General features: G+C 43.5%; 1 protein-coding gene across 1 annotated transcript in view; it reads left to right on the top strand.

Moving 5' to 3' along the window:
* Positions 1-4911: 4911 nt before the first annotated feature.
* The window catches only part of LOC124042066 (unconventional myosin-VIIa-like), a 34806-nt gene continuing 16105 nt past the window's right edge, over positions 4912-23612 (top strand). Inside the window, exons 1-25 of the mRNA XM_046360383.1 lie at positions 4912-5066; positions 5528-5564; positions 6401-6502; positions 6794-6943; positions 7251-7435; positions 7673-7794; positions 8066-8208; positions 8491-8604; positions 10475-10628; positions 10846-10922; positions 11035-11154; positions 11413-11555; positions 11715-11925; positions 12015-12150; positions 12256-12425; positions 14144-14287; positions 14525-14683; positions 14841-14933; positions 15651-15745; positions 20023-20107; positions 20590-20808; positions 20908-21117; positions 21350-21664; positions 22883-23032; positions 23240-23308. Coding sequence (XP_046216339.1) covers positions 5547-5564; positions 6401-6502; positions 6794-6943; positions 7251-7435; positions 7673-7794; positions 8066-8208; positions 8491-8604; positions 10475-10628; positions 10846-10922; positions 11035-11154; positions 11413-11555; positions 11715-11925; positions 12015-12150; positions 12256-12425; positions 14144-14287; positions 14525-14683; positions 14841-14933; positions 15651-15745; positions 20023-20107; positions 20590-20808; positions 20908-21117; positions 21350-21664; positions 22883-23032; positions 23240-23308 — 3384 coding nt within the window. The 5' untranslated portion in view covers positions 4912-5066; positions 5528-5546. The remainder of the gene's footprint in view (positions 5067-5527; positions 5565-6400; positions 6503-6793; positions 6944-7250; positions 7436-7672; positions 7795-8065; positions 8209-8490; positions 8605-10474; positions 10629-10845; positions 10923-11034; positions 11155-11412; positions 11556-11714; positions 11926-12014; positions 12151-12255; positions 12426-14143; positions 14288-14524; positions 14684-14840; positions 14934-15650; positions 15746-20022; positions 20108-20589; positions 20809-20907; positions 21118-21349; positions 21665-22882; positions 23033-23239; positions 23309-23612) is intronic.

Genomic DNA, 23612 nt, shown 5'->3' with positions numbered 1-23612 from the left:
CATGGTATGACCATCTTAAAACAGTTCAATATATTAGCTGAGTACCCCCTCCTCAACGGCTTAGACTTTTAGAAGAGATTAAGGTGTTTACTTGTACTAATAATGTGAAAGGTTGCTAAGAAAACCAGATGTTTTAATCAGTGTATGCTTACTTCCATTTTGACCTTACACCGATTAAGTTAAGCAGAGTAAGGTGTTTACACGACTATTGCATAATCTGCCTACTGCCATAATCAGTTTAATATCGAATTATTAGTGTGCAAGTAAACATACTAAATATAATTGAAAGCAAATCTAAGAAGTGGCAGATCTGTTCTCTGTGCACTCTTTTTATGCTTCCCATTATTAAGTTTCATTTTTGCATCTTTTACTTTCAGTTTTGTACACCAGCTTCAAACAGCTGAAAATACAATATTTTCGGTTTTGGAAAATATATTTTACAGCGGTTTAAATGGTACAATGATTCTCTGCACTGCACTTGCTTATTTTGTCACATAATCAGAAATTAGGCAAACTATTTAAACTAGTTTAGCATCCAGGAAATGCTGGGGTGATTTCTGCATAGTGCATCATTAGAAAAAGAATAAAAAATTATTCAAATCAATTGCCCATCTAAGCATTACCCCATGAAAGAGCTCCAAGTTCCTCTGTCCTTCACACCGACTGATGATCAGTCTGATTTGTTTTGACTATGTCCCATTGCTCATGTGCACACATTTATTGACCATATCCACTGTGCTCCCCTAAAATTGCCATACAAAGATGATGACTCAGATAAATTGGTGAAACTTCTCTGTAGATGAGCCTGATAAGATTATTCAGACTGTAATGACTAACTGGCTGACTTACTGACTGACTGACTGATTGACTGACTGATTGACTGACTAGCTGACTGACTGGCTGGCTGACTAGCTGGCTGGCTGGCTGGCTGACTGACTGGCTGACTGGCTGGCTGGCTCACTGTAGTGACTGGCTGACTGACTGAATGGCTGACTGTAGCGACTGGCTAACTGACTGGCTGGCTGACTGACTGTAGCGACTGGCTGACTGACTATCTCGCTGACTGGCTGGCTGTAGCGACTGGCTGACTGCTGGCTGACTGACTTTAATGACTGGCTGACTGACTGGCTGGCTGACTGCCTGTAGCAACTGGCTGACTATCTGACTGACTGGCTGGCTGACTTGCTGGCTGACTGACTGGTTGGTTGGCTGGCTGTACCGACTGACTGGCTGGCTGACTGACTGTAATAACTGGCTGACTGACTGGCTGGCTGACTGTAGTGACTGGCTGACTATCTGACAGACTGGCTGGCTGACTTGCCGGCTGACTGTTGCGACTGGCTGACTGACTGGCTGGTTTTAGCAGCTGGCTGACTGGCTGGCTGACTGACTGTAGCGACTGGCTGACTGACTGGCTTGCTGACTGTGACTGGCTGACTGGCTGACTGACTGACTGGTTGGCTGGCTGTACCGACTGGCTGGCTGACTGACTGTAGCCACTGGCTGACTGACTGGCTGGGTGACTGTAGCAACTGACTGGCTGGCTGACTGACTGTAGCGACTGGCTGACTGACTGACGCTGGCTAATTGACTCTATATCTTGTTAAGGACAAGGTTCTTTACCCAGCTGATATCATTGTTATTGTCCTGTAAACATTACAGCTTACCCTTAACTCACATAATCCCACGTTACAGCAAACCAAATAAGGTAATGGCAGTGAGAAGAGGCACGGGGAGTTGTGTGCTTCATTTCCCCTTTGGATTGGCACGGTTTCCAATAAGCCATCCGAGAAACTGATATGCCTTTATGATTTCCTTATCTGAATTGGTTACACAAACTTTGACTGTTTAGAACTTTTCTTCTTCTATTTCCACAAGGAAATTGTCCCTTAAATCAGGACCCCATTTTTTTTCAATATCATTTCTGTTTTTTAAATAAACAATTACTATTTTACAATCATGGGGAAACAATACTTGTTCCAGAACAACACAGGGTTCAATTGTCAGTTTGGTATAGTTTGCTGTAGCTCGGTGAGAGAATACAAACTGCTTTTTTGAACAGAACTTATTGGAGGAAACAAATGTCTTGTTATTTTTCAGCTAATGCCTATTTGTGTGTGTGAGGTGATGCACACGTCCTATTAACTAGAGGGAATTCCATCATCAGTGTGATGCAGGTGTGGGGTCCATCTCCAAATACTGTTGTATAAGATGACTATCTCAGTGATTTACTACTTTATTAAATCAAATCAAATTATTATTATTAATAATTATTAATTATTATTTGCCACATGCGCCGAATACAACAAGTATAGACTTTACCGTGAAATGCTTTACTTACAAGCCCTTAACCAACAGTGTAGACTTTACAGTGAAATGCTTTACTTACAAGCCCTTAACCAACAGTGTAGACTTTACCGTGAAATGCTTTACTTACAAGCCCTTAACCAACAGTGTAGACTTTACCGTGAAATGCTTTACTTACAAGCCCTTAACCAACAGTGCAGTTCAAGAAGAAGAAAATATTTACCAAGTAGACTAAAATAAAAAGTAATAATAAAAAATAACACAATAAGAATAATGAGGCTAAATACAGGGGGCACCGGTACAGAGTCAGTGTGGAGGTTATATACAGGGGGCACCGGTACAGAGTCAGTGTGGAGGTTATATACAGGGGGCACCGGTACAGAGTCAGTGTGGAGGTTATATACAGGGGGCACCGGTACCGAGTCAGTGTGGAGGTTATATACAGGGGGTACCGGTACTGAGTCAGTGTGGAGGTTATATACAGGGGGCACCGGTACAGAGTCAGTGTGGAGGTTATATACAGGGGGCACCGGTACAGAGTCAGTGTGGAGGTTATATACAGGGGGCACCGGTACAGAGTCAGTGTGGAGGTTATATACAGGGGGGGTACAGAGTCAGTGTGGAGGTTATATACAGGGGGCACCGGTACAGAGTCAGTGTGGAGGTTATATACAGGGGGCACCGGTACAGAGTCAGTGTGGAGGTTATATACAGGGGGCACCGGTACAGAGTCAGTGTGGAGGTTATATACAGGGGGCACCGGTACAGAGTCAGTGTGGAGGTTATATACAGGGGGCACCGGTACAGAGTCAGTGTGGAGGTTATATACAGGGGGCACCGGTACAGAGTCAGTGTGGAGGTTATATACAGGGGGGGCACGAGTCAGTGTGGAGGTTATATACAGGGGCAGTCAGTCAGTGGAGGTTATATACAGGGGGCACCGGTACAGAGTCAGTGTGGAGGTTATATACAGGGGGCACCGGTACAGAGTCAGTGTGGAGGTTATATACAGGGGGCACCGGTACAGAGTCAGTGTGGAGGTTATATACAGGGGGCACCGGTACAGAGTCAGTGTGGAGGTTATATACAGGGGGCACCGGTACAGAGTCAGTGTGGAGGTTATATACAGGGGGCACCGGTACAGAGTCAGTGTGGAGGTTATATACAGGGGGCACCGGTACCGAGTCAGTGTGGAGGTTATATACAGGGGGCACCGGTACAGAGTCAGTGTGGAGGTTATATACAGGGGGCACCGGTACAGAGTCAGTGTGGAGGTTATATACAGGGGGTACCGGTACGGAGTCAGTTTGGAGGTTATATACAGGGGGCACCGGTACAGAGTCAGTGTGGAGGTTATATACAGGGGGGGGCGGAGTCAGTTTGGAGGTTATATACAGGGGGAGTCAGTGTGGAGGTTATATACAGGGGCACCGGTACAGAGTCAGTGTGGAGGTTATATACAGGGGGCACCGGTACAGAGTCAGTGTGGAGGTTATATACAGGGGGTACCGGTACGGAGTCAGTTTGGAGGTTATATACAGGGGGCACCGGTACGGAGTCAGTGTGGAGGTTATATACAGGGGGCACCGGTACGGAGTCAGTGTGGAGGTTATATACAGGGGGTACGGTACGGAGTCAGTTTGGAGGTTATATACAGGGGGCACCGGTACGGAGTCAGTGTGGAGGTTATATACAGGGGGCACCGGTACAGAGTCAGTGTGGAGGTTATATACAGGGGGTACGGTACGGAGTCAGTTTGAGGTTATATACAGGGGGCACCAGTACGGAGTCATTGTGGAGGTTATATACAGGGGGCACCGGTACAGACTAGTTGAGGTAATGTGTCCATGTAGGTGGGGGCGAAGTGACTATGCATAGGTAACAAACAAACAGCGAGTAGCAGCAGTGTACAAGAGGGGAGGGGGGGGCGATTATGAATTGTTCACCTTCTTAGGGGTAAAAACATTTGAGGAGCCTTTTGGTCCTAGACTTGGCCCTCCGGTACCGCTTGCCGTGTGCGGTAGCAGAGAAAACAGTCTATGACTTGCATGACTGGAGTCTCTGACAATTTTATGGGCTTTCCACTGACACTGCCTATTATATAGGTCCTGGATGGCAGGAAGCTTTGCCCCAGTGATGTACTGGGCCGTTCACACTACCCTCTGTAGCGCCTTACGGTCATCTTACTACCATTACTGTAGTAAGATGGCGTCGGTCGCTCCATGAACAGGGCGACCATGTCTACCGGCGCCATAACATCTGCTAAATATTTGTATGCAACCAATAAAATGTTATTTGATTTTGTATCAATACAGAAACCAGACCAGTGTCTGCTGCCATTAACATAGGTCCAAAAAGCACTACTATAGTTTCATAAGAGCTCCCAGCTCTTTCTAACATGTTCTGTGATTCAATTTGTGGATTTTGATATGGATTATTTAGGTTACAGGTTAACGTCTGGAAGCAGGCCCAGAATTGAAGGGCGTATTGGTCCAAAACGCACTAGGAGAGTGAGTGGGTAGGAGCCGACTTTGCTCCGGTCTTCTTGAGCAGTGAGTCTGCAACATGACAGGTCAAAGTCAAAGTGCCATAAAGGAGATGTGTCAGGGCCAGGAGTTTCAGTCGTTTCCTCGTTCCTTGTGCTATCCTGGTAGGGTTGTGTTAACAGCATCTAACAAACATATGAGCTCCACATCTACTGTACAGGACTAACTGAAGAACTGGGATTTCAATGAGGACCATCACCTGAGTTGCTACGAGTAAGTTGGCAGATGTGTGTTTTTGTGGTATTTTTTTGTGGAGTTATGAAATGTGGCAATAGCCATTACCCACTGGGTACAAACATCAATTCTATATCTATTCCACGTTGGTTCAATGTAATTGAATTGAACTGACGCAAAAACAACATTGCTTCAACCAGTGTGTGCCCAGTGGGTAGGCTGAATGTAGAGTAACGATTTGCTGTCATTTCAGCTGTCCTTCTAGAAGGTGAAAAAAGGTCTTGAGTTCTGTATCGTTCGTCTTGTATAATATGTTGTTAGAATGGATGATTGTAGTTATTGAGCACCATTATCTCCATATAATCACCATTGGAATCTTTTCTTACAAAATGGAGATCACAGACATTGAGATCACAGTATCTCCCGGTTTACATTATACAATCCACATATATTTCTTGAAAAAATGCATGACTTGTGTCTTTCTTGTTTCTTGAATTTAGGAAATAGGAGGGTTCTATCATGGTGATGTTGAGAAAGGTAAGCTCCTCGATATGATCTATGTTGACTATTTGATCAATGTAACCCGGATGCCATCCTTTGGTTATAAAGGTTTTTGAAATAGAATAGTGTTATGTGATCAGCACTTCCATTGCCTAGTCATTCCAACACCTTTGGGCCTGAAAATGACCATAGGAGATGACTATACAGTGCAAACAAATTTGATACCGGACAAGGAATTCTCTCTGGCATTATGTCTGAATGTGATCTATCTAGGGGTTTGGGACAATGCCATTGCCATTCAATTCAGAAAATGGCTTGAAATGGGAAAATCCCTATTTTGGTATCAAATCTGTTTGCAGTGTATGGCGTCGGTCCTAGACTTGGCCCTCCGGTACCGCTTGCCGTGTGCGGTAGCAGAGAAAACAGTCTATGACTTGCATGACTGGAGTCTCTGACAATTTTATGGGCTTTCCTCTGACACCGCCTATTATATAGGTCCTGGATGGCAGGAAGCTTTGCCCCAGTGATGTACTGGGCCGTTCACACTACCCTCTGTAGCGCCTTACGGTCATCTCTTAAATCTCCTATGGTCATTGTCATGGAGTTGGGAAGACAGTGTAAACAGATCTGTGCTAGAAAATACCTATGTTGAATTGTAAGCTTTAGCACACTGGCAATCTTAGATGCTCCACAAACAATTTATTAGATCTTACACAATGATCCTACGGTCACCAGTGTGATGGAGTTTCTTGCAATAGGTCTTTGCACACTATCCTTTATTTTTCAATAGGGTAACAAGCCTGTGAATGTAAGGGCAAAATCTGCGTTTTTTCAAATGTATGATCCTGAACCACTAAGCTTCTTGCTCCCAGGGTGAGTGGGTGTGGGTGGACTCTGGTACCGGGGTGCCCATCGGAGCCCGGGTCAAAGTGACCGACACTGGACACCAGCTCCTGGTGGACGATGAAGGAAAGGTGACCGTGGTACTTCATTATACTTGTATTGTATTGAATTGTATGACTCTGGTATTTTAATGTACTGCTGGTCTCAAATTAGCTCAAGATATAAATCAATCACTTTAGGGAATAATCAATTTAAGATATCGAACAAATCAGGTATTGAATCCAGGCCGTCATTGAAAATAAGAATTGGTTCTTAATTAACTGACTTGCCTAGTTAAATAAAGGTAAAAAATAAAAAATAAAATTAAAATTGATGTCAATCTGTGCCTAAAATTATGTGTATTGTCCCTGTATTGTTCCCAGGAACACAAGCTCTCCCAGAAGGAGGACTCCATAAGGGTGATGCACCCCACCTCGGTGGAGGGGGTGGACGACATGATCCGCCTGGGGGACCTCAACGAGGCCGGGCTCCTCAGGAACCTGCTGGTCCGACACAGACAAGGCATTATCTATGTGAGTCCCCTATTGTACTACACTACCCATAACGCTTGGTGTAACAATAAAAGGTTTGGTCTTGATGTTTTGAATCTTTTGAAGCGTAACCCATCTCCGTACCAATACACCCATCACCACTCCTACACATGCTTGCTGTACATTCAGACCCGTTCTATGCTATGGATGTTGGACTATTTAGTTTATGTTGGAAACAAGCAGAAAAATATGAAAGATTCATGAAAGACGTTCACAGAATTATTAATGTGGTGCCCCCCCAAAAAGTGGGCTGCGCAAGCCTAAACCTCTGTTAATGTCTTGCGCACAGACCTACACAGGCTCTGTGCTGGTGGCAGTCAACCCTTACCAGGAGCTTCCTCTCTACAACGCCGACCAGGTGAGGCTGTACCACGGGCGTAGGCTGGGAGAACTACCCCCACACGTCTTTGCCATCGCAGATACCTGCTACTTCAACATGCGCCGCCACAACCGAGACCAGTGCTGTATCATCAGGTTAGACTGGCAGCATTCCACTTATCAGACACTCAAGTCATTCGGTTGAGCAGTAGGAAACCAAAGCAGAAGTGTCACTTTTTTATTATTGTTATTGTGGAATGTGCTTTTAAAATTGTATTTTAGTTGAAGATGCTCTTTGGAGGGGTTCAGTCCTACTTTTTACATTGACATTTACACTGGATATACACCTGAAATCCAATAACTGTTGGACTGTCTCTCTCTTTTCTCTGTCAGTGGGGAGTCGGGTGCAGGGAAGACTGAGAGTACCAAGCTGGTACTTCAGTTCCTGGCTGCAGTAAGTGGACAGCACTCCTGGATAGAGCAGCAGATACTGGAGGCTAACCCTATACTAGAAGGTAGGCTCTGTACTGATTCAAATATTTTCCCTACAGTACATCTCTCTCCCTCTCTTTCACTCTCTCTATGCCCCCCTCTGTCTCTCTATCTATGTCTCTCTGTGTCTCTCTCTCTTGCTCTCTCTCACACACGGACACACACACGGACACATGCACACACATACACACACACACATGAGACTAAGAGGGGTCTGTGTGTTTTTACACAGACACACACACTATCGTAAGTGTTGTTACTCATGACAACCTTCCTATTCCTGCGTTCCCCCAGCATTTGGGAATGCCAAAACAATTCGCAACGACAACTCCAGTCGCTTTGGGAAATACGTGGAAATCTTCTTCAACAAAGATGGCGTCATCGAAGGGGCTCGACTGGAACAGTACTTACTGGAGAAGTCTCGTGTCTGCCATCAGGTAGGGCAGCAAAGGCAATATATTTTAATAACATGTAGAACATGAGGTAATATCAAAGCTAATTGCCTCATAAAGGGAATTGATTCCAAAACCATCTAAACTATCTCTGGTAAACAACAGGTTTGTCTAATTTAAGATTTAAAAAATTGTGTCCGTACTTGGAAGAGGACAAAATTCATTGTTGGATTTTCCAGTATCAAGGCAAAAAGTTTTAATGTCATGAGATTTTGATATATTAATATATGCAACACTACTGTTATAATTTTTACTAACTAACCCTAGGCCATGGAGGAACGGAACTACCACATATTCTACTGCATGTTAACGGGGATGACAACAGAACAGAAAAAAAATCTGTGTTTGGGAGATGCCTCTGAATTCAACTACCTCAAGAGGGTAATATCACTAGACTGCTACAACACGACCACTTACAGGTTTTCCTACTCACATTTATACATCTAGCTCATTAATACATTACATTTTTACTGGGTACAACTAAGTAACTGTCCACTGGGCACAGACGTCAGTTCAACGTCTAGTTTTGATTTACAGTGCCTTCAGAAAGTATTCATACCCCTTCACTTATTCCACATTTTCTTGTGTTACAGCTTGAATTCAAAATGGATTAAATTGTGGTTGTTTTCCTTGCCCATATACACACAATACCCCATATTGACAAAGTGAATACATACTTTTATTTTTAGAACTTTGGGCAAATTTATTGAAAATTAAATACAGAAATATCTCATTAACATACATTTTCACACCCCTGAGTCAATACATGTTAGAATCACCTTTGGCAGCGATTACAGCTTTGTGTCTTTCTGGGTAAGTCTCTAAGAGTTTTGCACACCTGGATTGTACAATAATTGCACATGATCCTTTTTAAAAAATCTTCAAGCTTCGTTAAGTTGGTTCTTGATCATTGCAGACAGCCATTTTCAAGTCTTGCCATAGATTTTCAAGCCGATTTAATTCAAAACTTTAACTAGACCACTCAGGAATATTTAATGATGTCTTGGTAAGCAACTCCAGTGTATATTTGGCCTTGTGTTTTAGGTTGTTGTCCTGCTGAAAGGTGAATTTGTCTTCCGGTGTCTGTTGGAAAGCAGACTGAACCAGGATTTCCTCTAGGATTAGCTCTATTCTGTTTATTTTTATCCAACAAAAATTCCCTAGTTCTTGCCGATGACAAGCATACCCATAACATGATACAGCCACAACCATGCTTGAAAATATGAAGAGTGGTAGTGATGTAGTTTGTTGGATTTGCACCTAACACAACACTTTGTGTTCAGGACATGAAGCTCATTTTGTAGTTTTACTTCAGTGCTTTATTGCAAACAGGATGCATGTTTTGGAATATTTGTATTCTGTACAGGCTTCCTTCTTTTCTCTCTGTCATTTAGTTAGTATTGTGGAGTAACTACTATGTTGTTCAAAGCCATTAAACTGTGTAACTGTTTTAAAGTCACCATTGGCCTCATGGTGAAATTACTGAGCGGTTTCCTTCATCTCCGGCAACTGAGTTAGGATAGAAACCTGTATCTTTGTAGTGACTGTGTGTATTGATACACCATCCGAAGTGCAAATAATAATAGATTCATTGTACCCATCTACCAATAGGTTCCCAATAACCTCCCTGGTGTTTGTGGTTGAGTCTGTGTTTGACATTCACTGCTCGACTGAGGGACATTATAGATAATTATATGTGCAGGGTACAGAGATGAGGTAGTCATTCAAACATCATGTTAAACACTATTATTGCCCACAGAGAGAGTCTTTGCAACTTATCGTGTAACTTGTTAAGCACATTTTTACTCCTGAAATTATTTAGGCTTGCCACAACAAAGAGATTGAATACTTATTGACTCATGAAATGTCAGCATTTCCTTTTTTAATTCATTTGTAAACATTTCTAAAAACATAATTCCACTTTGACATTATAGGGTATTGTGTGTAGGCCAGTGAAACAAAATCTCAATTTAATCCATTTTAAATGTAGGTTATAACACAACAAAATATGAAGTAAGTCAAGGGGATTGAATACTTTTTGACTCATCAACTGTCAGCATTTCCTTTTTTAATTAATTTGTAAACAATTCTAAAAACATAATTCCACTTCGACATTAAAGTTATAGTGAAACAAAATCTCAATTTAATCCATTTTAAATGTAAGTTATTACACAACAAAATGTGAAGTAAGTCAAGGGGATTGAATACTTTTTGAAGGAAACTGTATAACCTTAGACCCTGTGTTCTAAAGGGGGACTGTATTGTCTGCGATGGACGTGACGATGCTAAGGACTACACCCGTATCCGCACGGCTCTGAAGATCCTCACGTTTACCGAGACCCACTGCTGGGATATCCTCAAGCTGCTTGCTGCACTACTCCACCTGGGCAATGTCAGCTTCGAAGGTGGAGTCCTCTCTGGGTCTATGACCTGATGTCTGAGTGTGTTCTTGGGGAATATGACCTGGGCCTTGTCCTCACCCAATCCTCCCCAACCCAAATGGCCATATTTCTTGAGATCCTAAAATACTTGAATGTTGATGTGTTTTTGTTGTTGTTATTGTTTTTTTGTTATGTTGAAAGCTCTGATTGACCAAGTTTTCTTTTGTTATTTGCCTTACAGCCTCCATCTTGGATAACATGGAGAGCTCTGATGTCAGTTCATCGGATCACTTTACAATTGCAGCCAAATTGCTGGAGGTAGGCATATTTGTTGCCATGACATTTTCTTCTGGGATGTTTTTTAATAACATATTATGAATATACAGTACAGTTTACATGATATACATATATCTTCATATCTTCCTTACAGGTGCAGCCTGCGTCTCTGGGTGTGAGCTTGACTTACCGCTCCTTCATGACCAACAGAGAGCGAGTATCCAAACCCCTCAGCTCTGAACAGGCAGCCGACTGCAGGGACGCCTTCGTGAAGGTAATGATGCCACACCTGTTTGAAGGTGCCAAGGAAAGATATACAGTAGGCTACCTCCTGAAAGAAGAGGGAAGACAACATACATATTCACAAAGGCACATAAGCCTTAATCCTTAAGATCCGTGGGTGAATGGACGTAACCCGAGTCTTCCATTGTCATCAGTGCACGATTTACTTGATTGTTGAGTTAAACGCTCTAGGTTTTGGTCCATATTCTATTCATGAGTATGTGTGTTGTTTGTGTCATGATTTCTTCAGGCAATATATGGTAAACTATTTATCTGGATTGTTGGGAGAATCAACAGTGTCATCCATAAGACTCCCACCAACAGTCCCAAATACGTCCGAAACTCCATTGGCTTGCTGGACATCTTTGGGTTTGAGAACTTTGCCTCAAACAGGTATTCCAGTCAATATCAAATACTAATTTCCCTTGTTGTTTGCGACAGTCGACACATAGGTAGTTAAATACAGGCTTGTATGTCCTTCATGCTCTCTCTCCGATCCTATGTAACCAACTGGTCAATAACACAAGCCTTTTCCACATGCTTTTTTCACAGCTTTGAACAGCTGTGCATCAACTTTGCCAATGAGCAGCTGCAGCAGTTCTTCGTGCGTCATGTGTTCAAGCTGGAGCAGGAGGAGTACACTAAGGAGGACATTGTCTGGAAAAACATCACCTTCAATGACAACACGCAAACCCTTGATCTCCTGGTTGGGAAGCCCCTCAATGTGTTGGCTCTGATTGATGAGGAGAGCCACTTTCCCAAGGTAAACTATCTCAAATGTCTCTAATAAACCCTGCTGTGGAGGCAATCTGAATTGGTGAGGTTTGTGACGACCTTGAATGTTTCTTCCAGGGCACAGATGTCACCATGTTGAACAAGATGAACCAGGTTCATGCCAAGTGCAACATCTACATTCCGTCTAAGAACACCCACGACATGCAGTTTGGGATCCGCCATTTTGCTGGCATTGTTTACTACGACTCAAGAGGTAACCAGAAGAAAAAGGGATCACATAAAATATTAGTTGATTTGCTGGGACACAGGAATATGTGTTTTTTTACTCACCATTTGATCCTGTATGTTTTTCATTCAGGATTCCTGGAGAAGAACAGAGATACTCTCAGCTCTGACATTATCAAGATGATTGACACGACAACCAACAAGCTGCTGAGGCAGATCTTTGAGACGCAGCTCAGTGCTAATGTCGTGAAGAACCCTGCCAGCAACAACAGGGTCGTTATGACACCCAAGAGCTCTCTACGGGTTTGTAGCTGCTGTTATTATTTGGATTCTGAATATCCAACTCCCGTTAGCTACGCTGAACAAAAAAATAAAACGCAACATGCAACAATTTAAAAGATTTTACTGAGTTACAAATCATATAAGGAAATCAGTCAATTGAAATAAATAACTTAGGCCCTAATCTATGGATTTCACATGAATAGGAGTACCGATATGCATCTGTTGGTAACAGATACTTTAAAAGAGTTAGGGGCTTGGATCAGAAAACCAGTTAGTATCTGGTGTGACCACCATTTGCCTCATGCAGAGAGGTACATCTCCTTCACATAGAGTTTATTAGGCTGTTGATTGTGGTCTGTAGAATGTTGTCCCACTCCCTTTCAATGGTTGTGCGAAGTTGCTGGATATTGGCAGGAACTGGAACATGCTGTTGTACAGGTCGATACAGAGCATCCCAAACATGGTCAATAGGTGACATGTCTGGTGAGTACGCAGGCTGGGACATTTTCAGCTTCCGGGAATTGTGTACAGATCCTTGTGACATGGGGCCATGCATTATCATGCTGAAACATGGTGATGGTGGCGGATGAATGGCGTGACAATGGGCCTCCGTGTCTCGTCACAGTATCTCTGTGCATTCAAATGTCCATCTATAAAATGCAATTGTGTTCATTGTCCGTAGCTGATGCCTGCCCATACCATAACCCCACCGCCACCATGGGGCACTCTGTTCACAACATTGACATCAGCAAAACGCTCACCCACACAACGCCATAGAGGCTGTCTGCCATATACACTTCTCCAGCATGCCAGTGGCCATCGAAGGTGAGCATTTGCTCACTGAAGTTGGTTATGACGCCGAACTGCAGTCAGATAAACACCCTGGTGAGGACGGCGGGCACGCAGATGAGCTTCCCTGAGACGATTTTTGACAGTTTGTACAGAAATTAATTGGTTGTGCAAACCCACAGTTTCATCAGCTGTCAGGGGGGCTGGTCTTAGATGATCCCGCAGGTGAAGAAGCTGGACGTGGAGCTCCTGGGCTGGGGTGGTTACACGTTGTCTGTAGTTGTGAGGCCGGTTGGACGTACTGCCAAATTATCTAAAACGATGTTGGAGGGGGAATATGGTAGACAAATGAACATTCAATTCTCTGGCATCAGATCTGGTGGACATTCCTGGAGTCTGCATACCCTCAAAACTTGAGACATCTGTGGCATTATGTTGTGTGACAAAACTGCAAATGTTAGAGTGGCCTTTAATTGTCCCCAGCACAAGGTGTACATGTTTAACCTCTTTTGGCGCATGAACCGCTAGCGGGACAGCAACGAAACAACGGTGAAATTGCAGAGCATGAAATTGAAAAACAAAAATTGTAATATTAAACATTCATGAAAATAGAAGCGTCATACATAATTTAAAAGCTTAACTTCACTTCACTCACAACACTTTACATGTTATGTTTATATTTTTGTTCAGTATATATTCACCAAAAACAAAAGCAATGGGTTTCCGTATGTCATGTAGTTTAGCAGTATTATTAATTTTTCATACATTTTCTATCCATTATTCATCAAGTAATCTGTGCTTTGGTAACATCCAATGGTTAGATTTGGGGTCATCTAAAAAGTATTGCACTGGGGGAATTCCAGTTTCTCCACATGGTTTTCCTATATATATGGTCACTGACAACGGTCCAAAATTCCACACAGATGACATTGTGATCTTTCTCCCCAAAGGCGGCCCAGACGGACGGCAGGAAACAGGTGTCCACGCTGAGCGGTCAGTTCCGCCAGTCCCTCGACTCCCTCATGAAGGCCTTGTCCATCTGCCAGCCACACTTTATCCGCTGCTTCAAGCCCAATGACAACAAGAAATCCAAGGTGAACAAGACAGCCATTTGTAGCACTGGGCCAGATACAGCGAGACATGATTCATTGATGGTGCAATATCACAATCATAGAAGGTCAAACTCACACAAAACAGAAAAAATGTGATTTAGGTAGAATGGAGGTTTCACACCATAAACATTTTACAATTCCACTGAAGTCCCCTTTTTCCATTCTACAGTGCACTCCACTCTACTAAAACAAGCGTATGAATGTCCCTGTCTTCCTCAGTGTTTTGACAGAGACCTGTGCATACGTCAGCTGCGGTATTCTGGAATGATTGATACCATCAGAATCCGGAAACTGGGATATCCAATCCGTCACACGTTCAAGCAATTTCTGCAGCGGTACAGAGTACTCCTAAAGACAACCGTCTGTGACCCCAAAACTGTAAGACATTATTATTTAGAATATGATGATGATGATGATGATGATGATAAAGATGACAGAGATAATGACATTTGTTAGCATTCAAATCTCCAAAGTTGTCGTTGCTTTTAGTTTTATGTTTATGGTTCCCAATATCCTCCTCTCTCTCCTAACCCAGGAGTCAGCATCAGTCTGCTGTATTGCCATTTGCAAGGCCGTGATCACAGGACATAATGACTGGAAGATTGGCACGACTAAGATCTTCCTAAAGGTGCAGTTAAACCTAGATTTTCCCGTCCAAGTCAAAATTATTCTAAGCCGTAATGTGGACACCACCCAGCCGGGGAGGGATATGGCTTGAAAACGTACCTCAATTCAGGGGTGGGATATGACACTGTACTCCTAGTTATGCCAGTATCCAAACTGACAAATGGAGAAGATTCCTAGTTTTGAATTAAATGGCCCTTTTTCATCCTCATGCTAGGCTAGTGAGACTAAACCAAAGGCTAGCAGAGACTAAACCAAAAGCTAGCGAGACTAAACCAAAGGCTAGCAGAGACTAAACCAAAGGCTAGCAGAGACTAAACCAAAGGCTAGCAGAGACTAAACCAAAGGCTAGCAGAGACTAAACCAAAGGCTAGCAGAGACTAGCAGTATTTCAATCTTCTCCATTTGTCTGTTCGGATAATGGCATAACCAGGAGTACCGCGTCATCTTCCATCCCTGGATTGAGGTACGTTTTCAAGCCATATCCATCCCCGGCTGGGTGGTGTCCACATTACGGCTTAAAATAGTTTTGACTAAGTTTTAGCTAAGTTAAGGCCTACCACACTAGACAACCACAAGCATTGGTCATGTTGTAACAGCAGTGATGGAATACCAAATGTCACTTAAAGCAATTAGAATATGTTACAATGATGTTGGTCTAAGTTTTTGAAAAGGTCCAGATTAATCCTCTGTAACCTGTCTCCCCCCTCTTCCCATTCAGGATGCCCATGACTCCCTACTGGAGTGGGAAAGAGAGAGAGAGCTCAACAGGAAAGCCCTCATCATCCAGAGGGTCATTCTTGGCCACAGAGACAGGTAAATGAGGAACACTGAGACACACAGGATATAAAATGGCATGCGACATACCTAACACAGGGACTTCAATGTTTGGGATGTTGTAATGTTTGGGATGTTGACATTACATAGAAGAGTTCTGTCCTACTATCCAGGTCTGTACCCAAACCATTTTAACTTCTACTTTTAAAAATCTACCTCTCTAAAAGCAAGTCTCTCACCGTTGCCGCCTGCTATAGACCACCCTCTGCCCCAGCTGTGCTCTGGACACCATATGTGAACTGATTGCCCCTCATCTATCTTCAGAGCTCGTGCTGCTAGTCGACCTAAACTGGAACATGCTTAACACCCTAGCCATCCTACAAGCTAAGCTTGATGCCCTCAATCTCACACAAATGATCAAGGAACCTACCAGGTACCACCCCAAAGCCGTAAACATGGGCACCCTCATAGATATCATCCTAACCAACTTGCCCTCTAAATACACCTCTGCGGTTTTCAACCAAGATCTCAGTGATCACTGCCTCATTGCCTGCATCCGTAATGGGTCAGCGGTCAAATGACATCCACTCATCACTGTCAAACGCTCCCTGAAACACTTCAGCGAGCAGGCCTTTCTAATCGACCTGGAAGGATATTGACCTATTCCCATCAGTAGAGGATGCCTGGTTATTTTTTTAAATGCCTTCCTCACCATCTTAAATAAGCATGCCCCATTCAAGAAATTTAGAACCAGGAACAGATATAGCCCTTGGTTCTCTCCAGACCTGACTGCCCTTAACCAACACAAAAACATCCTATGGCGTTCTGCATTAGCATCGAACAGCCCCCGTGACATACAACTTTTCAGGGAAGCTAGAAACCAATATACACAGGCAGTTAGAAAAGCCAAGGCTAGCTTTTTCAAGCAGAAATTTGCTTCCTGCAACACAAACTCAAAAAAGTCCTGAGACACTGTAAAGTCCATGGAGTATAAGAACACCTCCTCCCAGCTGCCCACTACACTGAGGATAGGAAACACTGTCACCACCGATAAATCCACTATAATTGAGAATTTCAATAAGCATTTTTCTATGGCTGGCCATGCTGTCCACCTGGCTACCCCTGCCGCGGTCAATAACACTGCACCCCCCCCACAGCAACTTGCCCAAGCCTTCCCCATTTCTCCTTCTCCCAAATCCAGTCAGCTGATGTTCTGAAAGAGCTACAAAATCTGGATCCCTACAAATCAGCCGGGCTAGACAATCTGGAGCCTTTCTTTCTAAAATTATCTGCCGAAATTGTTGCAACCCCTATTACTAGCCTGTTCAACCTCTCTTTCGTGTCGTCTGAGATTCCCAAAGATTGCAAAGCAGCTGCGGTCATCCCCCTCTTTAAAGGGGGGACACTCTTGACCCAAACTTCTACAGACCTATATCTATCCTACCCTGCCTTTCTAAGGTCTTTGAAAGACAAGTCAACAAACAGATTACCGACCATTTCGAATCCCACCATACCTTCTCCGCTATGCAATCTGGTTTCAGAGCTGGTCATGGGTGCACCTCAGCCATGCTCAAGGTCCTAAACTATATCTTAATCGCCATCGATAAGAAACAATACTGTGCAGCTGTACTCATTGACCTGGCCAAGGCTTTCGACTCTGTCAATCACCACATCCTCATCAGCAGACTCGATAGCCTTGGTTTCTCAAATGATTGCCTTGCCTGGTTCACCAACTACTTAATAATATATAAATAATTCTCTGATAGTTCAGTGTGTCAAACCAAGCCTGTTGTCCGGGCCTCTGGCAGTCTCTATGGGGGTGCCACAGGGTTCAATTCTTGGATCGACTCTCTTCTCTGTATTCATCAATGATGTCACTCTTGCTGCTGGTGAGTCTCTGATCCAACTCTACACAGACGACACTATTCTGTATACTTCTGGCCCTTCATTGGACACTGTGTTAACTTCTTATGGTATAGGGGACGCTTGCGTCCCACTTGGCCAAAAGCCAGGGAAAATGCAGCGCAGAAACTTCAAATAAAATGATATAAAAATCGAACTTTCATTAAATCACACATGTAAGATACTAAATTAAAGCTACACTCGTTGTGAATCCAGCCAACATGTCTGATTTTAAAAAGGCTTTAGCATAAGAAGCTATTATCTGATAATAGCACAACAGTAAACAAAGAGAGTAGCATATTTTAACCCTGCAGGCACTACACAAAATGCAGAAATAAAATATCAAACATGCCTTACCTTTGACAAGCTTCTTTTGTTGGCACTCCAATATGTCCCATAAACATCACAATTGGTCCTTTTGTTCGATTAATTCCATCCATATATATCCAAAATGTCCATTTATTTGGCACGTTTGATCCAGAAAAAAACAGCTTCCAAATTGCGTAATGTCACTACAAAATATCTCAAAAGTTCCCTGTAAACTTTGCCAAAACATTTCAAACTACTTTTGTAATACAACTTTAGGTATTTTTAAACGTTAATAATCGATCAAATTTAAGACGGGTCTATCTGTTTTCAATAGAGGATGAGAGGAAACTAACACTACTTTTCAAGTCTTTCGCAACTCTCAACAGTGTTACCCATTTCCTAGATGGCCGTACTTCTTCATTGCACAAAGAAATAACCTCAACCAAATTCCAAAGACTGGTGACATCCAGTGGAAGTGGTAGGAATTGAAAACAAGTGCCTAAGAAATATCGTTTCCCAATGAGAACTCACTGACAGACAGAGACCTAAAAAAAGAACATCTGAACGGTTAGTCCTCAGGGTTTTGCCTGCTACATAAGTTCTGTTATACTCACAGACATGATTCAAACAGTTTTAGAAACTTCAGAGTGTTTTCTAACCAAGCTAATGATATGCATATCTTATATTCTTGACATGAGTAGCAGGAAGTTGAAATTGGGCACGCTATTTATCAAAAAGTGAAAATGCTGCCCCCTATACCTTAAAGAAGTTAACAACCCTCCAGACGAGCTTCAACACCATACAACTCTCCTTCCGTGGCCTCCAATTGCTCTTAAATACAAGTAAAACTAGATGCGTGCTCTTCAAACGATCGCTGCCTCCACTTGCCTGCCCGTCCATCATCACTACTCTGGACGGCTCTGACTTAGAATATGTGGACAACTACAAATACCTAGGTGTCTGGTTAGACTGTAAACTCTCCTTCCAGACTCAAATCAAACATCTCCAATCCAAAGTTAAATCTAGAATTGGCTTACTATTTCACAACAAAGCATCCTTCACTCATGCTGCCAAACATACCCTTGAAAACCTGACCATCCTACCGATCCTCGACTTCGCCGATGTCATTTAAAAAATAGCCTCCAATACCTTACTCAATAAATTGGATGCAGTCTCTCACAGTGCCATCCGTTTTGGCACCAAAGCCCCATACACTACCCACCACTGCGACCTTTACACCCTTGTTGGCTGGCCCTCGCTTCATACTCCAAGACCCTGCTAGGTAAAGTCCCCCCTTATCTCAGCTCGCTGGTCACCATTGCAGCACCCACCTGTAGCACACGCTCCAGCAGGTATATCTCTCTGGTCACCCCCAAAACAAATTATTCCTTTGGCCGCCTCTCCTTCCAGTTCTCTGCTGCTAATGACTGGAACGAACTACAAAAATCTCTGAAACTGGAAACACTTATCTCCCTCACTAGCTTTAAGAACCATCTGTCATAGCAGCTCACAGATGACTGCACCTATACATAGCCCATCTATAATTTAGCCCAAACTACCTCTCCTCCTACTATATTTATTTATTTATTTATTTTGCTCCTTTGCATCCCATTATTTATATCTCTACTTTGCACATTCTTCCACTGCAAATCTACAGTTCCAGTGTTTTACTTGCTATATTGTATTTACTTCACCACCATGGCCTTTGTTTTGCCTTCACCTCCCTTATCTCACCTCATTTGCTCACATTGTATATAGACTTATTTTTCTACTGTATTATTGACTGTATGTTTGTTTTACTCCATGTATAACTCTGTGTTGTTGTATCTGTCGAACTGCTTTGCTTTATCTTGGCCATGTCGCAATTGTAAATGAGAACCCGTTCTCAACTTGCCTACCTGGTTAAATAAAGGTGAAATATATATATATATATTTTAAATAACACACTGGCAGTGGTCACTGACATGGGTTTATCTGTTATTCTCTCTAATACCCCAATCTAAAGGTTTACCACAGAGTTACATACAGTTGTTACTATTGTTTTAATACAGTAGTTCTTACAGTCTGCACTATTGATGTTTTGTTGAAATGTATTCCTCTTGTAGGAAGAGCTTTGTAAAGAAAAGGAGAGCCACTGTGGTGATACAGAAGCATTGGAGAGGTTACAAAGACAAGAATCAATATAGAAAGGTAAGTCACTGGCTCATTTTCAAGTGGCAATTAGGGAGGTCTACTGCCGAAAAAGAAAGACAATTCTTGTCTACTTTACCAATATTTTCTCCTCTTTTTGCCAAAAAATGAGTGTGAAGTTCTAGTATTTAGCTACACCACTACATGGTAAAAAAGTAATTAAATACTGAAAACACTACTAATATTTGAATTGAGTCTAAGCTACAGCAAAATGATATTAAATTACTAGTTGAACTACATATAGTTCACTACACCACAACACTGGTAAGGAGTCAACTCAGATACACGTTTGTAGACAAACTGAGGTGATATTGATCAAATGCCCTAGCTAAGGAGTGCTAGGTCATTGCTGATAGAGATTTTCTCATTTTCTTTTTTTATAGGCTGGATCAGCTTTTAACATATCTTTAGGTTTTCTCTCTGCTGCTCACATTTACCTTCTACAAACATAATCGATCCTCCTCTCCGTCTCGTTCGACTAGCTCCAGCGCGGCTTTCAGCGTCTGCAGTCTACGATCCGTGGTCGTCTATCCCGGCTGCATTACCTGAAGGAGCTGGCGGCAGCCGTCACTCTGCAGTCCCAGGTGCGCGGGTACCTGGCCAAGAAGAGTTATAAGAGCAAGAGAGAAGCTGTGACTGTCCTCCAGGCACACACCAGAGGCATGCTGGCTAGGAAGACCACCAACAAGATGAGGACAGATGTGAGTTCTGACATTTGAGAAAAGTGTGTGTGTGTGATTGCAAGCCTGTTTTGCCACCTGTGTGCAAATTCAATATATCTGTGTGTGTGTCTGTGTTAGGCATTCCTATCAGCCCGGGAGCGGGAGGCGAGAGAGCAGACAGCCGCAGAGCTCCAGCGGAGGCTAGAGGAGGTCCTCAGCCAATCACAACAGGCTGCTGCCGAGCCAGAGCCAGTCAGTGAGCAGGAAATGGTGGAAACAATGTTTGAATTCCTGCCCCACAAAGTGTCAGTAGGAGGGCGGGAGGGCCCGGCTCCAGAGGGCTTTGAGGTGATGCTCACAACCAATGGTGTATCTTAATGTCATGTTAACATAGGTTTCCATTTGCTGTAGTCTTATATGTCTTAATACCTCAGTGATGAACACTGCTAACAGAATGACCATATCCAGCTAATCTTCTCTTCTCATTGAAGAAGCATTATAATATTATACTATTCTCTCCAACTCCAAGAAGAAAGTATCTAACTGAGTATACAACTGCACTCTCCCTATCCATCCTCAGGACTTGGAGAGAACGCGAACAATCCCAGAGGTGACTGAGGAGAGCCGAGAGGAGAGTCGAGATGAGAGCCCAGTAGAAACCCCAGCTCCGGTAGTAGTACAAGTACCAGTACCAGTACTAGCTCGGACTGAACCAACTCCTGCACCAGCACCAGTACCAGTGGAACTACCAGTGGTGGAGTACAATGATGAGGATGAGGAGTTCTCCTTCATCAAGTTCAGTGCTTTGCTCTTCCAGGGCTCTGCTACCCACAGTCACATCACCCAGAGGCTGCGACAGCCTCTGCTCCACCACGAGGACGAGGGGGACACACTGGTGAGAAGTCAACATCCGGCTTCTGTGTCTCTCAGAGGGATCCAAAGCAAGGATGGCATTTTTCTTCCTCTGTCACATATGCAACATTATAAACTGGGTGGTTCGAACCCTGAGTGCCGATTGGCTGAAAGCCGTGGCATATCAGACCATATACCACGGGTATAACACAACATGTCTTTTTACTGCTCTATTTACATTGGTAACCAGTTTATAATAGCAATAAGGCACCTCTGGGGTTTGTGGTACATGACCAATATACCACGGGTAAGAGCTGTATCCAGGTACTCTGCGTTGCGTCGTGCCTGAGAACAGCCCTTAGCCATAATATATTGGCCATATACCACACCCCCATGGGCCTTATTTCTTAATTCTTCTCTCCTCTTTTTTCGTTTTCTACTGTACTTTCTCCTCTCCTCCTTCTTCGTTTTCTACTGTACTTTCTCCTCTCCTCCTTCTTCGTTTTCTACTGTACTTTCTCCTCTCCTCCTTCTTCATTTTCCTCATGCTGTTTTTGTTTTGTTCCTCACTTCACCCCATTCTTTTATTTTCCCTTCCATTCCCCACTTTCTCCTCTCCATTCCTCTCCTCTCCATTCCTCTCCTCTGCGCTGCTCTCTGCTCCTCTCCTCTCCTCTCCATTCCTCTCCTCTCCATTCCTCTCCTCTGCGCTGCTCTCTGCTCCTCTCCATTCCTCTCCATTCCTCTCCTCTCCATTCCTCTGCGCTGCTCTCTGCTCCCCTCCTCTCCATTCCTCTCCATTCCTCTCCTCTCCATTCCTCTGCGCTGCTCTCTGCTCCTCTCCATTCCTCTCCTCTCCATTCCTCTCCTCTGCGCTGCTCTCTGCTCCTCTCCATTCCTCTCCTCTCCTCTCCGCTGCTCTCTGCTCCTCTCCATTCCTCTCCTCTCCTCTCCATTCCTCTCCTCTCCGCTGCTCTCTGCTCCTCTCCATTCCCCTCCTCTCCGCTGCTCTCTGCTCCTCTCCATTCCTCTCCTCTCCGCTGCTCTCTGCTCCTCTCCATTCCTCTCCTCTCCATTCCTCTCCTCTCCATTCCTCTCCTCTCTGCTGCTCTCTGCTCCTCTCCATTCCTCTCCTCTCCGCTGCTCTCTGCTCCTCTCCATTCCTCTCCTCTCCGCTGCTCTCTGCTCCTCTCCATTCCTCTCCTCTCCATTCCTCTCCTCTCCATTCCTCTCCTCTCCGCTGCTCTCCGCTCCTCTCCAGGCCTGTCTGACAGTGTGGTGGATCATCTTGAGGTTCATGGGGGACATCGCTGAGCCTAAACAGATCAACCAGGAGCCCTCCACCATCATCCAGAAGAACCTTGGCCAGAGGCAGAACAGGAGGCTTAGTAATCTAGTGGGCCTGGATCAGGTACTGAACATAAGGCCTTACTGGGACTTAACCTTACATTCAACAAAGTTCAATAGGACTTTATTCATCCCTTACGGGCAACAGGAAAAATATCGCTACTCACTGATTCCCTTAATAGTTTACTGTTGTGCTGAGTTTTTGCTGACTGAATACACCCACTAAACAGTTTGTCAGATGTCTAATTCGTCCTATACATTTTCCCATCAGAAAATACTAAGGAAAAATAGAAAGAAAGAAGGAATGGGGAACAGAAAAGCTTCGACCATTGTAGATGAGGTATGTTACATACACATTATTTTATCCTCAGAACTAAAATGAGTCTGAATATCCATGATGTAACAGCACAGGCTAATTGTCCAGATGGGATACAGTTTATGTAAAATTGATGTCAAAAGTAGATTTTTTTTGTTGTTGTGCATTTTAACCCTACACTTTTCCTAACCTTAATCTAATTTTCCTAAACTGCATTTCTCCTAACATGCTGCCTAAGTTTTCCTAACCTGCGACGAAAAGGCAAATATGACATAAGCTGTATCCGCTCCAGACAAAACCGGCTAATTGTCTCGTTGTGCTCCTCATC

This window comes from Oncorhynchus gorbuscha, linkage group LG08 (genome assembly GCF_021184085.1).
Source record: "Oncorhynchus gorbuscha isolate QuinsamMale2020 ecotype Even-year linkage group LG08, OgorEven_v1.0, whole genome shotgun sequence".
Classification (NCBI taxonomy): Eukaryota; Metazoa; Chordata; class Actinopteri; order Salmoniformes; family Salmonidae; genus Oncorhynchus; species Oncorhynchus gorbuscha.
This window is presented reverse-complemented; position numbering and strand designations above follow the sequence as displayed.